The sequence below is a fragment of the Akebia trifoliata genome, chromosome 11, assembly GCF_017979445.1.
Source record: "Akebia trifoliata isolate Shusen 1 chromosome 11, ASM1797944v1, whole genome shotgun sequence".
NCBI classification, from domain to species: Eukaryota; Viridiplantae; Streptophyta; class Magnoliopsida; order Ranunculales; family Lardizabalaceae; genus Akebia; species Akebia trifoliata.
The window spans coordinates 39970633-39988447 of record NC_141385.1 but is presented as its reverse complement, the minus strand read 5'-3'; the positions used below and the strand labels follow the sequence as shown (position 1 = coordinate 39988447).

The 17815-nt window shown below is 33.3% G+C and overlaps 1 protein-coding gene across 2 annotated transcripts; it reads left to right on the top strand.

The window, feature by feature from the left end:
• The first annotated feature begins 2582 nt into the window (after positions 1–2582).
• KAN2 (Homeodomain-like superfamily protein) lies at positions 2583–7806 on the top strand. Of its 2 annotated transcripts, none has more exons than XM_086459833.1 (6): positions 2583–3483; positions 3600–3676; positions 4811–4856; positions 4973–5126; positions 6418–6478; positions 7063–7806. In XM_086459833.1, exons 1-6 carry the CDS (start codon positions 2883–2885, stop codon positions 7171–7173), a joined length of 1050 nt encoding a protein of 349 aa, XP_086315959.1. In that variant the 5' UTR covers positions 2583–2882; the 3' UTR covers positions 7174–7806. The 2 variants fall into 2 exon arrangements, with proteins under 2 accessions (XP_086315959.1, XP_086315961.1); XM_086459835.1 differs by having other exon boundaries at positions 2584–3483; positions 7072–7806.
• The last annotated feature ends 10009 nt before the right edge of the window (positions 7807–17815 follow it).

Sequence of the window (17815 nt, the reverse complement as noted above, 5' to 3'; positions counted from 1 at the left end):
AATTCTATAATCTCCATAAGCTATTTGTAGAGTTGTAATAAATAATGACCACTATCATTTTATTAAAGGAAAATGTTGGAGTGATTGTGCAGGACACTACGCTTGACACTAAGCTCAGGTAGAGGTTTGCATGAAACCATAAATGCTTTCTCTTGAGATACGAGTGTAAGTATCTATGGTTCTATGCACTCCTCCATGTCAACTCAATGTCAAATGCATTGTCCTGCATAATCACTCTTGCACAACTCTTTATTAAAATATTGTGGGGGACATATTATTGGGACTTGTGATGTTTACGGAAATACTATTGCCTATTAATAATAAAACCCTTGCCTTCTACCATTAAAACATTGAAAAAAAAAAATTCATTTTAAAGATTTGTATTACAAATTAAAATAAGATATTCAACGTTTCTAACATCTAGTATTCTCTTTATATATAAGAAGGTGGTTATCTCCAAAATAAAGTGAGCAACGGACAAATCAAGTAAATGAAGCAAGGTATAATAAACTCTTGGATCAAAGTTGTGAAGTGGGATGAACAACCTTGATCGGAGGCTCTGATCACTAAAATGTGATCTTTGATATTTAGGAAGATCTCAAGGAACCTTGTTAAGAAACATAATTAATTAATAGAGGGTTATACTTTGGTATAAATCTATACTATTAGAAAGTGCCTCTTAGCTAAGTGGTAAGGGCTTGGGAAGAGTTGATCTCATGACCTAGTTCCCGTTGAACCCATCTTCTCCTCCATTAACCACTAATCCCGTGCTTGCTTAGCAAATAAAAAATAAAAAATTAGCTATACTATTGCAATAAGTGAAGAGTAAGTATTGTTAATCAAAATTCACATCAAATAATTTTTTAAATTACAAAAATACCTTTAGATAGATCTAATAATGCATTTGAAATAACTTACCTTGAATAATATATGATAAGATAATATTTTTATTCTTTAAAATTCTCTTGACAAATAATAAAATGTGTTGAAAGAATTCACAATTTTGACAAAATTTTATCTTAGGAGTAGCTACCTCTTCCTTAGTTGTATTTAAATTAAAAAAATCATTTAATCGTAATTCACCCAAAAAAATTTGGGCACATGGCCATTGATCCAAATTTTGGGTCGATAATCATACATTACATGGGAAACTATTACAACCCAATTAAACAATTCATCTTCTATCCAAAAATAAAGTAATTGCTTAAATTAACTCTTTGGTAAAATGGTTATGAAAATATGAATTTTCTTAGAAAATGTTCGAGAGCTTGTTTATAACTTTTGGTAGAAGATTAATATTTTCCAACAAGAAGGAAATGCCATTTCTCGAGAGAAAGTGATTTTTCTTTGAAAATGCACACTCTAAATGTAAATTACATTTTTCCTTAAAAATCATTTTCCCACCAATTAGCCCGCGCAATTGTACAAACCCTTAAGTTACCGAGGAAAGAAAATGATTTGTTTAGGTTTTTAATCCATGATTATTATGAGTTTTGTGGTTAATGGTTGTAGAGATCAGAGTTTCATCAAGTAGATCTTTCACCGAAAAAAATAATTAGGGTTTTTAGAAAGCAACTGCAATCAAACTTCCAAATCAATGAAGAGGAGAGGAGAGAGAGAGAGAGACATAAAAAGGTTGGCCTTAGTAGTTGAGAGGCAAACCCACACGTTAAAGCCCACACTAAAATTCTCCTTTTCTCTCACAGAAAACAAGGAGTGAAAAGGAATCCAGTCTTCAACTTATGACTTTTTTTTTTTTTTTTTTCCTTTTTGGGGGTAATTTAGACAAACCCCTCTAGGTTTTGGTGATTATTTGAGACACCCACGTGTATTCAAACAGTTGGCATACCCTTTAAACCCTGGTCTACTAAAATGACCATATGAACTCCATACAATAGGGTTAGTTACATTATTTTTTACTGTTCTATCTTTAAAATAATAAAGAAAACGAAAAATATATCTAAAATGGAACAAAGAAAACGAAAAATATATCTTAAATGGACTAGGGATCGACGACAATGGATTAGTTGCGGTTCGATTCTTAAGGAACCAAAATCGAATGCATTAAAATTTTATCAATTGTGGTTCCTTTTAATTCCAATTCTCAAATTAATGAAATTAGAACCATAAAAAAATTCTCCTCCAACAATTACAATTCTCGTCAAACGATTACAATTCTCGATTCCTATTGTTTTTTATCGATTCTGATTCACAATTGGTTTGACATCAAGAGACTCGATTCTAATTGATTCTAGGGATCCAAAATTGGGGTTTTCAGATAAAGGAGTACCCATTAAAACTCCTACAATTGACTTTCCCAAATAAATCAAGGGTTTTGTAGTTTTTTTTATTTTTATTTTATTTTTTTAAAGCAAGGGTTTTTGGCAAGAAGCAGAAGATCTTTAGTCATTTTACTTAGTCTCTTATAAAAGACCAAGGTCAAGAAGATATATCAATAGTTCGAAAACGCAGGGGTACCTGAAATATTCACCAAAAACCAGAGGGGTATTCTAAATTACCCATATTTTTCTCCATCCCTCTCTCTCTCTCTCCATAAGTGTCATTGTCTCACATATACTTCACAGATCACACAAACAAGGCAAGAAACAACCATTTCACTTCACACATCTCTCTCTCTCTCTCTATCTCCAAGCTCTCAAATCTCTCCAGCTACTCTCTCAAATCATCTTCATCACCTCCATCTGAACAAAACACATAAATCTTACCTAAAAATTCATCACCTACATCGTACTGTTCAAAAAGCATCTAAGCTCATCAACAAGAATAAAGACTCATCAAATCAATAGAAGAAGAAGAATAAGAAGAAGAAGAAGAAGTAAGATTGAGAGAATTAGCCAGAAGGGCTGTTATTGTGTTTAGTGATGGAGCTTTTCCCTGCACAACCTGATCTCTCTCTTCAAATTAGTCCTCCAAACAGCAAACCCACATCAGGTTGGAGACAATCAGATCATGAAGAGATGAATTTGGGTTTCTGGAGGAGAGCATTGGATTCCAATAACACCATGGCATCCATCACCGCAAAGGCGGTGCCAACCGATACTTGTTTTGAGCTATCCTTAGCAAATCCAAGAATCCAAGACACCAACTTCAATAATATTCATCATCAACAACTTCAACAGCTTCAACAACATCACCATCATCATCAGCAGCAGCAGCAGCAGCCGCAACATCACCAACAAGAGCTTGGTTTCTTAAGGCCCATAAGAGGAATTCCAATCTACCATAACCCTCCTTCCTTCTCTTTTGTTCAACAACAGCCATTCAATTCTTCTTCTTCTTCTTCTTCAATTAATTCTACTACAACTACTTCCACTTCTTTCCACTCACATCAAGGCCTAATGAGATCAAGATTCCTCTCAAGATTTCCAGGGAAGCGAAGTATGAGAGCTCCTCGAATGCGATGGACCACCACCCTTCATAATCGCTTTGTTCATGCTGTTGAGCTCTTGGGTGGTCATGAAAGTATGCTTCAATTTCATTTAATTTTTTTTTTTTCTTACACAACATTGCATATCAGGTAATCAACTTCAAATGGTTTTGATTTTTTGATTTTTTGATTTTTTGTGTTTTGGTATTAGGGGCTACACCCAAGTCAGTTCTTGAGCTCATGGATGTGAAAGATCTCACTTTGGCTCATGTCAAATCCCATTTACAGGTAAAAGAACCTCTCATTTTCAATAATCTCAAATGGGTTTTCTCAATCTTAAGAGTTAGAAGCAAATGGGTATCAGAAATTGTGGGCAAATCTTCAAATCTCTCTCTCTCTCTCTCTCTCTCTCTCTCTCTCTCTCTCTCTCTCTCTCTCTCTCTCTCTTGTTTAGATTGTTTAGATCCTTAACAATCTCAAATGGGTTTTTACAATTTTAGCTTTAGAAGAAAATGGGTGTTACAAATCGTTGACCAATCTTCAGATCTCTCTCTCTCTCTCTCTTGTTTCACACCTTAGAGCTACAGTATCTTAGCTCCTCATTCTTCAGTAGTCTGAAATTGGGTTCTCAATCTCAAATTTTAGAAGCAAAATGGCATACTAAATTGCTGAAATATCTCCAAATCTTCTTTATTTCTCTTTTAATTTACTCCTTTAAGCTACATCGATAGTTCTCATGTTGTATCTATGCCCAACTAGCATTTTTTCAGCCTACACTACAGGATAAGTCCTCTCCCCTCCACATACATTGGAAATACCAAGGTTTCTCTGCATAGGGTCTCTCGAACCCTTCAAAATTTATCTTTCTAATGTGAGATACTTTGTGCAAGTTAACAAACAGCTTTTTTTTTTGTTGCTTGGAAGAGGAAACCACACTGATAAAAAAAAAAAGAGAGTCAAGAGACGAGTCTTAGCCGAGCCAAGCCGAGTTTATAAGATTTAATCCACAATAATTAAGTTTGTTAATTATTTTCAAATTTGAATAAAAATAATTATTTTTTTTCCTTCACAGGAAACTAGCAAATAAGCAAGTACAGGAAGCTATCATTTCTCAATGATTTCTTCTTCTCTTTGGTTTCCTAACCATACCTACAACCATGGTCAAGAATTAATACATTCCCACACCCATCCATCCATCCATCCATACTTCTATATTCATGCATTCATACATTCATGCTTATGTATGTAGATTAAGCACAGTTGCACATTGTAACAGTACTCCATCCCCAAGCGGTAGAGAAATTATATATTTTAAATGGATTTATTCTTCTCTCTTAGATTTTATAATTTGGTTGTCTTTATTGGTGATCTATTATAATGCACAGTTCTTATGAGAATTATTGGCTGTCTTTTTGGTTTTAGATGTATCGAACGGTAAAGACCACTGACAGACCGGCAGCTTCTTCGGGTAACGCCTAAATTAATTCCTTTTATCTTGTTTTTATTTTATTTTTTTAACGTTTGATTAGTGCATGAAAATTAATTATTTTTCTAATAATGAATTTTCATTGTTCTTTATTCAAGGCCAATCAGATGGATTTGAAAATGGGTCAGCTGGAGAAATCTCCAATGATCTCATGCTCGACATTCATACCCCACATGGGTCTGAGCTATCAGTGTCACAGGGCAGGCCAAATACTTATCAAGATCAAGATTATTGCTGTAGCAATTCTTCAAGGTAAAACCTTATTTATTTACACTTAAGTTTGATTATGTACATAATTAATGTTCTTAGCCAACATTTAAGGTATCTAATTCTTGTATTTGTTGATTTTTTGCTTAGCTATCCGATTATCTAAATACCCTAATAAATTTGTTGTATTCCTTATGAGTAGTTCCTTGTTGTAAGGTCTTGCTAGGTTGGTCATCTCGACTGGCCTGGTCTTCTTTTATGAATGAATTGCTGCTTATCAAAAAAAAATTATCTAGAAGCAACTTCTTTCATGTTTAATTTTATTTTTATTTTATCTGTATTTTTGGTGTATATTAATTATAACCATACATTCATCGATCATAATCAAAGACTACCTTGATTGCTGATAATGGAGGAATTCTAGAGTTTGCCTAATTTGTCTGTTTAATAAATAATATATCATGCAAACTTGCAATTTTCCATTAAAAGCATCGAACAACTCTTATTATGGAACATGAATTGAACTCCATGAGTAGCTCTAAAGCACTCGTTGCAGAGTTCTTGGGTACAAGTAAAGATGCACATACCAGCATAGAATCCTACTCATTACATGGATATATTGAAGAAAATCATGCGGAACCCATGTATGTACCCGTCAAACACATGACGTTGAGCCGATGTAGTTTCCACATAGCTCATACTTGTCTTCATGGGTACACTATAGGTTACTAAAAGGTACACATCTAGACCCTCTCAATGTATGTAGATATGTACATGTATGCATGCATGCTTGCATTCTGTATGTACATGAGCAAGTAATCACAAAAAGAAGAACAAATGATATGCCAACTTTGTTCTCTGTCCAAGATCAGGTGAACACTAAAACTCCATGATGAGGTAACAATCCTTTCTAGGAGATTAAAAGAAATAAATGGAACCATCTCCTCCCACCATTCCAAAATAACATTCAGCACATTTGACTAATCCACCTGAAATGGAGATCTCTTTGTCCTTGAGATTTTGTGGGGCTATTAGTTAAAGCAAGTGAACCCCATAAGGTAGAAACCTTGGTGCCAAAGTAAGTCCTATGAAGCTTCCTTGTAGTTTCATGTTATGGATAATGGGTTATCACATGGGGTGGAGTGTTTAACTTTATCTCAATCAGCAACTTAGCAAAGAAAAACTTTATTTCAATCAGCATAAATGATAAAGTTAAGAGTTATAAACAAGTAAACAATAGTGAAAGATGGCTTTCTTTTCTCAGTTTGCTTTTTTGTTCATGCATGGCTTCCACTGATTGAAAATATTCTCTTTATCTATCTGTTCTGATTTTCAGTAGGGAAGCTTGGCTACATGCCAAAACAAAGGATTATGAAGGAAGAACATCCTCTTTTGAGGTACCCCTTTAAAACACCTCTCTCAGAATATTTTAAGTTGCACCAATTTTTTTTTTTTATCCAATAAGAATAACTAAAGAAAGGGTACTGATGGAAGGAACCAAGATCTAGTTCTAATATCTTTTCATCAAGTCATCGACCAAGAGAAAGGGAAATAGAAGAGAAAAGACAAAAACTTTCAAAGGGTATTATGGTCATTTACAAAATAAGGGGTAGTGTCCTAGATATCTATTTGTGAAGGGGGTGTTAAGATCTGATTAGTAGAACATTAGATAAGAGGTGTTGTAACAAAGGTACATTGATACACCAGATGATTAAAGATGACGATCTGGTGTATCAAAGTACACCTTATTAAACTAAATCTTATCTAACACCTCTATTAATGGTCCATCAAGAAGGGCTGATGGAAGATCAAGGACAAACTACAAAGAGTTGGTGGAATATAATGAGGATGATAAATAGATTGAAAATGGCAAACATCAGGCGATGCTATATGTTCTATAGTCAATCACCCATGCTACTACAAGTACTAAAAAAGCTTTCTTTCTCTAGCTTCCTTTCATTTATTTATTATTATGTTTTAGTTTTTGCAGGAAATGGATCCAAAGTCCTTAAGTCATGAAAGAATATCAGATTTAAATTCAACAAATCTGCAGAAACCCAATCTGGAGTTCACCTTGGGCAGGCCACATTGATCTTCCTGTGTGTGGAGTACTCATTTTGAAATCATTATATCTGAAGAGAGATGGTGATGAGAATCAGGTACCCACTTGAAAATCAGAAAAAGAGAAAGAAAAGAAAAGAAAAAGAGAGAAAGAGAAAGAGAAAGAAAGAAAGACAAGGAGACAAAAGAGACAGAAAGCAGAAAAAAGAAAGAAGTTTGAAAAAGCATGTCCTTACTATCAAGCTGTGATAGACCCCAACCAACATATATTATATTCCTGAGTAAATATGAAATCTAATATATTTTTCTATGTTCTTGCACTCTTCATAAAAAAATGAGAGAGGAGAGAGAGAGAGAGAGAGATGTTCTTTAACTGTGTTAAAGTAGGAAACAATCCTTGGTAATTGTAATGGGGAAAAATTCCTTTGTATTGTGACCCTTTACTGAAAAGATTTGATTCTATCAAAGGAGGGTTTGGTCTCTCTTTTCTTTCATTCTTAGGCATTTGTATTCTTCATGAGAGAGAGAGAGAGAGAGAGAGAGAGAGAGAGAGAAAGAGGTTCTTTAACTGTGATAATTAAAGTAGGAAGCAACCCTTGGTAATTGTGATGGGGGAAAATTCCTTTGTAATAAGACCCTTTACTTAAAAGATTTGATTCTATCAGAGGAGAGGGTTTGGGTACTCTTTTCTTTCATTCTTAAGCATTTGCACGTGATTCACTTTATACTTTCCCTATAAATGAAAAGAAAAGAGGGAAAGGAAATGATAAGAGAAATGGGTTTCTTTGGATCACTTTTTCTTTTCTTTTCTTATTTGGAGTCTTTAATTTGAAGGAATGATTTCAACCATCAGATTAAACATAGATGATCATCACCTTGGATGTTTTCATGGTGGTATCAATATGCCTGTCTCTATAATTTTGTTTGCTAGTATATATGGGTATGTATGATTCGCCCTCAAATCATCTTCATATGTCTCCCTTTTCATCCAAATTAATCAACATTCGACAATCCCCCCTACACTTAAGAAAATTCACTCTGAACATGAATTAACTCAACATCAATCTACGGGAAGAAAAAAAAAACCAACAAACACAACAAGATTTATGTAGTTTTGTAGTACCTAGCTAATCCACGAAAGAGATGAAAACTACTTTTTCCTTTTATTAATCCACATCTTTACTTGCTTAGCCACAACAACAAAAAAAAGAGATGAAAGCAAATCAATATGACAAAGAAGTTATAGCTCTGAATTTCCTCGTTCGATTTCACTCTCCTGTAATTCTAAAAGGATGTAGGCTGTGGCCTGTGTGAGGTTGTCTATCATATATGTTGGAACATGTTAGTATTCCCCCATATCTAGCTTCTATTATTTTGGAGGACTTGACTTGTTATATATTCATATGTAATCCTCTTTTTTCTAAATCAATGAATTGGGTGGGGCCAATCATACCCCCCTGGTTATCGATTAAAGGTAAAAAAAGGTTACACGACAGTACTTTCCTAGTGTACAATACATCCCTGGTGATGAATGATCAACCAGATTCAAGACAAATCACAACATAGTCCCCAATAAGAAAACTAAACATTTAATTAATTCATTGTTTCAAATATAAAATCTCCCCAATTTCTCAATGTAAGCCATTCTTGCAACCTTGAGGGAGCGATTTGATCCAAACTTACTGGAGAAACAAGAATTACTCATTGTGCCTTCATATGTTGTTAGATCATTTGAAGTAATGTAATGAAGTTGGGTTTGATCCTGACTTGAGCTCTTTGCTAGTAAGTCATTTTTCCAACTCATTATGAATACTTGATTCGATCCTTCATATATTAGGGGTGTTGCTTCTACTCTCATGATATTTTGGGAGCTAATCCTTCTCAAAATCCCACTCCCAAATGTAAGAATCTGCTCACAAAATATTGGAAACACCATTCATGATGAACCTCGCTATATACACCCTCTTAACTGTTTTTCTTAATTAGATTTTGATTAAGTATGTAGTCAAAAAGTGTTATTGTAATGAAATATTGAACATTATTTCAACAACTAGTAATCGTATAATAGTTATAAATTAAAAAAACTCATAAAATACCATGTAACTATAAGAAAAATTGAACCGTTATAAAGACACAATAAATAATTATTAGTAATAATTAATGGTGTCAATTAAGAACTATTTGATTGTAGCTAGTTAGAGTCACGAGGTTAATAGAGTAAAAACACTGGCAATGATATCAAGCCACAAGAAAGGTGAGAGACCAAACTAGCTATTGACATGGGACGAATGGAAATATAATTAAGCTAGAGACAAAATTGGAGTCCTGATTCACTTTTCAAAGCACAATTTAGTTAAATAAATTTTACATACTTTCTTAAATATATTATTAATTTTAAAATGTAAAAGATATAGTTTTCGCTTCAATACAAGTGCGTATATTTCAACAAAGTAGGCAAAGTGAGAGGATATAGACAAGAACCAAGTTAATATTTGAATAGGGTCAAAAGACTCTTAAAAGTGGATAGATATTGGCTTAGTATGTAAGTTCAAAATGAGCTCCCATATGTATTGAATGCATATTTATGTCAACATAGCAACCAAATAGTGAAATGGTTCCAAGTAGATTATGAAATGTTCTTGAATCAAGGGAAGACATGACTTTAGATAGACCTGAGTACTAAAGCAAGATTCATTCAGCCAACCTCATATTTTCGGAGATATGACGATGATGATTCAGATACAATGTCTAGCATAATTCATTGTAATTGTTTACTTTCCCACACCGTTTATTTAATTAAAAATAGATAGGGATCGTCCAACCCTACTTCATCCAAAAAAAGAATTATCATACATGAGTTTCTTCTTCCCTTTTTTTTAGGGCGGATCCCCACTTGTGGTGTTCTTTCAGATGAGTTCTTCTTTGCAGCCGATGCAAAAATTGGCTACCTCTAACATGAATTATGATCTGACATCTCTTGAGTACCTAGAGATGTCAAAAAACAAAAATCAAAGCTTTTACAAAAGGAAGTGTGATCTGCAAAGCTTCTCCTTAGATTGATAAAAACTCCAATTATTGTACCTTTGTCATAGAGATTTCCCATTAATGTCTAGTGCATCGATTTCATAACTTGGATTAAGATATCAGGATGATTGATTCAATCAGAGCTAAGACATGGAAGGCAAAAGCATGAAAGCCTTGAAATAGTCTATTCTCATTGAAGGCTTGTCGTAATTTGTACAAAATAAAATGTGTTTTAAGGATATGGGCAGCGGAATTTTGCTAAATTTAGAGATATGATATGTCTACGCCCTTCAAATTAAGGACCATTAGGATGTAATTAGAACGAAATCACAGTCATTGAAACCAAATTTATCCATTTGTTGCAAATGTTTGACCCCTATGGAGACAAGTACTACCGTGACCTTTGCATATTAGTCGTCACAAGCATGCGCAAGAGCTAAAACTGAACTGTCCCTCTCACATGCCAAATAGGAATGATGTTAATTTGTCAATTTTCCAAACGAGGAAGCTCGCAAGAGAGATGAGAGACACAAACTCAAGATAAGGACATGGTGCAAAAATTTGGATACTTGTGATCTCAACTTGTAATTTATCTCTACACTGCAATTTACAAGGACAACACACAAACAAGTATCCCAACCCTAATTTCACTATTGGACGAATGAGATCACTTGAAATCTATGAATAGTAACTTAGTTGCTATTTTCATCAAATTGGTTAAAACCCATGGAAATTACATCACTATTTATCTATTTGCACAGTGTTTGCACCCTAAAAAGGAACCCAAGTCTGTGTTGTTTTGCAGCAAATGTTTCCCCGTTAACTCCACTTAATCACCTTCTTCTTCAAGAGTGTGCAAAACCATTAATGGGCACCCTGGGATCACAGAAATATTGTTAATCCCTTAATTAATATTTCAATTAGCTTTATTGAAAAACAATTTATTAGGTGTAGATGAGACGAGGTGCACCTTACTAAATGGGCTAGACCATAGATGTGTCGAATCTAGGCACCAATCCATTTTGTTTTGATTAATTCGGATATGGATTAAGGATTTGCGTTATGATAAGGTCCAATTTGATAACCTATCAAATTAATTCTTAATCGACCCTGTCCCAATCCAAAATGATCCTAATAGGATAAAATATAAGAAAGTGTAATTTATATCATAATATTTAAAGGGGAATGCTAATGTACAAAAACTCATGGGAACGTTAGAATTCTCTAATACATTTTTTTTTTCCAACAGTACTCTTACTCATTTTATTTTTTAGTGAAAAATATAAAAATATGTTAGTCTTTTATATAAACTTGTCTTTCACATAATAAATGCTAAGACCATTTTAAATACTTTGTTTGTGATAAATGTTTTAACATTCAATGCCAACATAATAAATAAATTTATTATATAAAAGATATATATACTCTTATATTTTTCACTAAAGAAAACATAGGTAGGGATATTCTTATTGAATCAAGTCTAAATCCAATCGGATCCTTTTCAGATTGGTCCCAAATCAACCCTGATCCAATCCATAGAGAGCCCTAATTAAAACCATCCTTTTGCATCAACCCTAGTTGTTTGTCGATGCTCCTTCAAAATTTATAACTAACAAATCTCGAAGAAGCTGATCTTATCATGGAAATCGGGCATCCAATCTGTGCTCCTGCTTTCTCCACGTGTAGCTTTTTATCAATAATTCTGTCATGATTACTATCAATAATTCTGAAATTCTGGACAGAGAAGTTATTGCTTTTGACTCAGTCGAGTTAAGTTGTCGGCTGACTCAGAGCACGTGAAGCTCAGGTAAATTACACTTTTTCTCGAAGTTTTCGCTTTGCTTTCGATATGAAAAAACAAAACACAAAATCTCGTCAATTTATCGTTTTTTTCTTATCACGTGAAATTAGCATGTTCAGTAGTAATTTAAGAAGGATTTTGTTAACTTGTGCCAAGCATACGTTAGATTGCGATAAATACACTTTGGAAATTAAATCTGAGGATATTTTGGTAAAAAATAATGTTTTGCAAGGTCATTTTCGGTACAGAATCCTATTTCCGAAGTGTATTTATTGCAACTTAATGTGTTTCCTTAGGGCACATTTTAACTAAACCCATCTAAAAATGTCAATGGATGGGTTCGAGCAGGCTTGGATGAGTCCTAACCCAAACCTTAAGTGGTGGCCTGGAGCTTAGACTAGGCCTAACCTCCCACTAGCCTAACTTGACTAAGTCCAAATCTAGTCCCAATAGGCTCATGATATGTTGGAGTTGATTTTTAAACTTTATAAAAAGATAAATTCATTTATTTATATGGTCCGTGTGGTTTGTAGGGTATTGAATGTACCAGGGGATTTAGGCGAGATATGGTGTTCTAAGAGGTCAATTGCCTCGCCCATACCAGTCGGGCCTACGGGTCCGAAAGTTTGTCAAAAAAATATCAATATGTTTTTTTAGAAACATTTGATGCTACTTTTTGAGGCAATTTTCAATTTTGAAGAAATGAAAATAATCTTAATCAAAATCATTTTGAGATATTTTAGAATATTTGTGAAGTATTTAATGTTTTGGATTATTTTATTCCACTCTCAGTCGAAACTAGAATGCTCCTTCAAGACAATCCAAAATGGCATGAAATTTGAACCACTAGTGAATCCGTCCATGCATTTGATAGATTTAAGATTGAAATTAGCCCCATTTACCCATTACCTCAGTTAGATCCACTAAAAAAAGTTGAAGGTCTTGATTTTGGATTTCCTAACAATGCCCAGTTGGTTAGATCCCTATGATAATATATATGGGTCCCGTTCGGCACCCTACACTTTACCCTATGTATTTTGACCTACATGGGTTAGAAGTTTTGGAATATGCTGATTTTTGGTGATGATGATCTCTATGGTGAGGAGATCATGCTCACCAAAAATCAGCACATTCCAAAAATTTCTAACCCTATCAAAAATGGTTTACAAAAAATAAACGGTTCACAATTTTTCAACTTGTAAATATAGGGCTAGAAATTTCGGAATAGACTGATTTTTGGTGAGGAAGATCTTCTAACTGTAGAAATCATCCTCACCAAAAATCTGCCCATTTCAAAACTACTAACCCATGTAGGACAAAACATGTAGGACAAAGCGTAGGGTGCCGAACATTTCCCTATATATATATATATATGGGAATTCTAACATCCAATACTTTATGGGTTATGTTTGGCTAAACCAAACTTGACATGAACTCCCCCGTTGATGATCCTAATATACTATCATTTCCAGGATAGAAAGCATTGTACGAGAGCATGTTTTTAGGTTTAAAAAATTAAGATATTAGCCCATGATAGTTTTAATTTATTTGAGGTTACAAAACCAAGGGATTTTGGATAACTAAGTTGTAGAGTCAACTTGGAAAAAAATAACATGTCTATTTGCCAATTCGATCAAGTCAACTAAAAAATACAATAAAATTTTTGATCAAATTATCCAACTATATATCATATTTAAGTAAAGAATAACAAATAAATATGTTGGAGTAACATTAAAAATGATACCGATACAAATATTGTTGATGTGGAGGTGTGCATATAATCATAGATACTTTCCACTTGTAGTTCAATGAAGAGAATTTATGTTTCCATACACACACATCCACATTAGTAATGTGTGAATCAATGTCATTTTTAATGTCAGTTGAGTATTTTCTTTTTTCCATTTTTTTTGACTCGTTAGACTCGCTAGTGTCTACTTGACTCGACTCGACTCGACTTGTCTTAAAACTGTGAGTCCAAAGGAAGGAGGGCCGTACTATGTACAGTAGGAGAGAGAAAGTAGATTCAAAATAATTTAAGAATGATTACTCCATCATTTAATGGTTGGCACGGGTTGACTGTACTATTGATTTTTGATCTTGACGCCTTACCAGCCAATCAGATGGTGTCAAAAGTTTGTCGATACAACTAGTGATTTGACGCCTTGTTTTCACCGAATCATGAAAGAAAATAAATAAATTAATTAATTACAAGGACGAGTTATTCGAGGGAAATGCATGGAATAGACTTGTACGTGAAAAATGATGCGTCCTCGAGATAAGAGTCAATTTTATCAAAGTTTAAAAGGAGAGTAGTTTTTGGGTCTAGATCCGACCGTACACACTAAATCCAGATTGTCCCAAATCTTCTTGGATTAACTAAATCGTTTTATGGCCCAAAAGGATTCGAATCCGGTACATGGTACCCACACTAGATATAAAAGATCCGAAATTGATTAAATATAAATTGTACCAAATTCTTTTGCATTTGAGAATTTTTTGTTTTTATTTTTATTTTTGTTTTTTTTAAGTACAATTACTTGCTAACAAAACCCAAAAAGTTGGGTAATCTTTGATTCACCTATTGCGTCTAACTCACCATTTAAGGGTGTTGTTGGACTAAATTGTGTACTAATTGGATCTTAAAATCCTAACCCAAACTTTACCCTTTTAATGGCTCGTTTAGGTTGAGTAACAACTTCATTCTGTCTGTAAGTTTTCAAACTTATAAGTAATTTGAATTTTTTAAATAAAAGTATAATATAATACAAGCAAGCGTAATTTAGTAATACCTTTGTGAAATTGGTGATATTTGGTTTACTTCTTGAAAAATACAAGATTACGTTTAACTCTATAATTTAAAGATAAATTTTTTGAAAGACATTTGAAAAAAGATCAAAATTTTATTCTTAAATCATCAACAAAATACAACATGTCTTTTGATCAAGGGCATATAAACCTTAATCTTGTAATTTTTAGGGGGTAACTTCTATTATTCTATAGGTCGACAAACATGCTTACTTTCAAAACTCCAGCCTGATTATAAACATGGGTCAAATCTAGCTAAATTTTTTCCAATCAACTACCCTACCACCGATCATTTCAATATTAAAATTATTACATTATATGTTATGATTTTTATTACAATTATACCTAGATCGAAACCAACCTGTTGACTCCTTTATCTTTTCTACATTATAATAAAGTTGCTCGACAACGCTAAATCATCTTTTGTCTTGCTCTAACAACTTGATCGCATCATATCAAAATACACTTTCAATTTCATTGACTCATTAGTATTTAATCGATACTTTAGTTGGTGCCATTCAACAAATTGATGACCAAGACTAATTGTAAAGCCGTTGTCACATTTGAATGCAATGGTTATATATCACAAATCTAATTGATAAATAATTGAAGCATTGATTTAATTCTCCTAGTAAAAACTTTATTATTGTATGTAAGTTTAAGATGAAAATATATTCTTAATAATTCTCATGTGAAACAAATCCCAAAAAAATTATATTGATTATTAGAAACCTCTTGTCTTTACTTGCATTCATTGTTCATTCGATACGACACATCAAACATCAATTGATAAATTTTATGATCAGATTACAACGTGAAAAAAAAAAAACTCATATTTGATAGATTAAGCTATTGAATTTTTCATTGTCAACACGTCAAATTCGTCAAATTAATGGATAATGGGAGAAATTTGATGACTATAAGCCTCGAATCTAGGAAATATAACAAATTTCAATAATCCTGAACCTTCGTGATTCGATTTTTAAAATTCGTGAACTTTGACCCGTTGAATTTTTCAATTATGTTATTTTACTTTTCATCACCATTGTCACCATCAAACCAACAAAGCAATTGAATCATATGTGAACTGAGACCGATAGCTCATTGCAAAGCAAGTTTGAGATCGTGGGTTCAACCAATAAAAAAAAAATCACATGTAGAAACAATAGACAAATCACAGCCATACATCTCCATCCCAAAATTTAGTCAAACTATGACATGATTTTAAGCTAACTTAGCAAAACGTCAAGTTCGCAACTGAATATAAGGCGAAAATCACGCGGGATCCAACGGTGCTGTTCTCATCTATATCATAAAATAATATAGAAAAGTAGGGAATATTTATCATACTTAAAAAGAACAAAGAGCATATGAGGTTGGGGGGGGGGGACCGTCCTCTCTCATCTTTGAAAAATGCTTTATTATACGTGTGCTGTAGATGTGACGTGTCGTCGTGTCTTTATCGTCAGACACCAATTGATGCAACCAATAGGTGTAGGGTAGTGTCAGGGTTGGGAGTAGGCTAAAATAAATAAAAAAGCGTAAGAATCGAACAATGATTTTGCACTCCATTGCTTTATGATTGACGCTTCGCTGACCTAACCTGACTTCGTCCTCTATCTTCAGACGGGCAGCTTTGGGCAGCTAACTCTCTATCTCTCTCTCTTGATAGTGACCATACTTCCACCTTTCGGGCAGACCTATCGCTGTCTGCCCGGCATTCAAGGCGGGCTATTTGCTTTTCTTTATTTTTTTTTTGCATGAGAAGTGATTAAGTACTGCTGAGGTGGACATTCTACTCTGTTTAATCGTCTTGAGACTTGTGCCATTTGAAATTTGGACTATTTCAACCGTTGATTCTTTATGATGTTCAGTTGTGGTTGGTTGAATGTGACGCGACTTTGCAACCTTTTGTCAGGATTATAAATAGCGTGAGAGTCAAGGAACTATCAAAATATCGCGATATTTTGTATCACTATACGATAATGTTTTTTATTTTTTTATTTTTTTAGTACTTTCTTTCTTTTTTTTGGGAATAAAATTTGTATGTTTTTTCTTCTCTTTTCATGTTGGGAGACGTTACATTTTTTTAAATATATATATTTGTTCATTTTAAGGATTATAAAGGTTTTTTTTTTTTTTTTTTTTTTTTTTGTGTGTGTGTGGCCATTTGAGTTTATTTAGATATAGCCCTCTATGTTTTGATGAATTTTTTAGATAATCCTTTGTATTTTCATACTGATGACATACCCTTTACCTAGGTCTTCTCTGCGAGACTATTAGAAAATGACTTAAACTCCATCATTTTCAACATTTTTTTTGCTTTGGCGGAATACATACCAACCATTCTAGTATGTATTCAATAATTAAATATAATCACTTTTATGTGGAAGGGCATATAGAGATTCGAAGGTGTGACTTGGGGAGCAAACCCAATCGCCCTTTACCATCTCAACTAACCCCTAATGATTTCATCATCTTTGAAGGTAACATATTTAAAATAAATAAATAAAACATAGATATTTCTTCTAAAAATCCATTATTCTCTTGAAAGAGAAAAGATGCGAGTTATGCTTAAGTATATGCATTAGACTTTGGTCTCAAAGCTAAAAACAATCTTACCTAAATTTATTTAGATCAAATTTTTTTTACCCACCTATGTTAGGGGCATTTCTTCATATTTATTCTTGATAAAAAATAAAAATAAAAATCATATTTTAGATTTTATAGACGGGTATTCCACCACTCACACTAGGAATGAGTTTAATGAAAGATTAAACAACGAAAAGTTGATTAAAATTATGTGGGCGTGTACAACAGTAACCAAATATAGCATTTATGAGAACTTGTGTTTTAAAAATTAGACCTATCCAGAGGTCGATCTAGGATCAATTAGATTTTATATTAAAATTAATTCAGTCAGTGAAACATATTAAAATAAATGAAGGTAATTTGAAGGAAACAAAACTATACATATTTTAAGTTTTTTTATAAATGTAAATCGGTTCAACCAAATTGAATCAGAGCCCAACTAATTAAA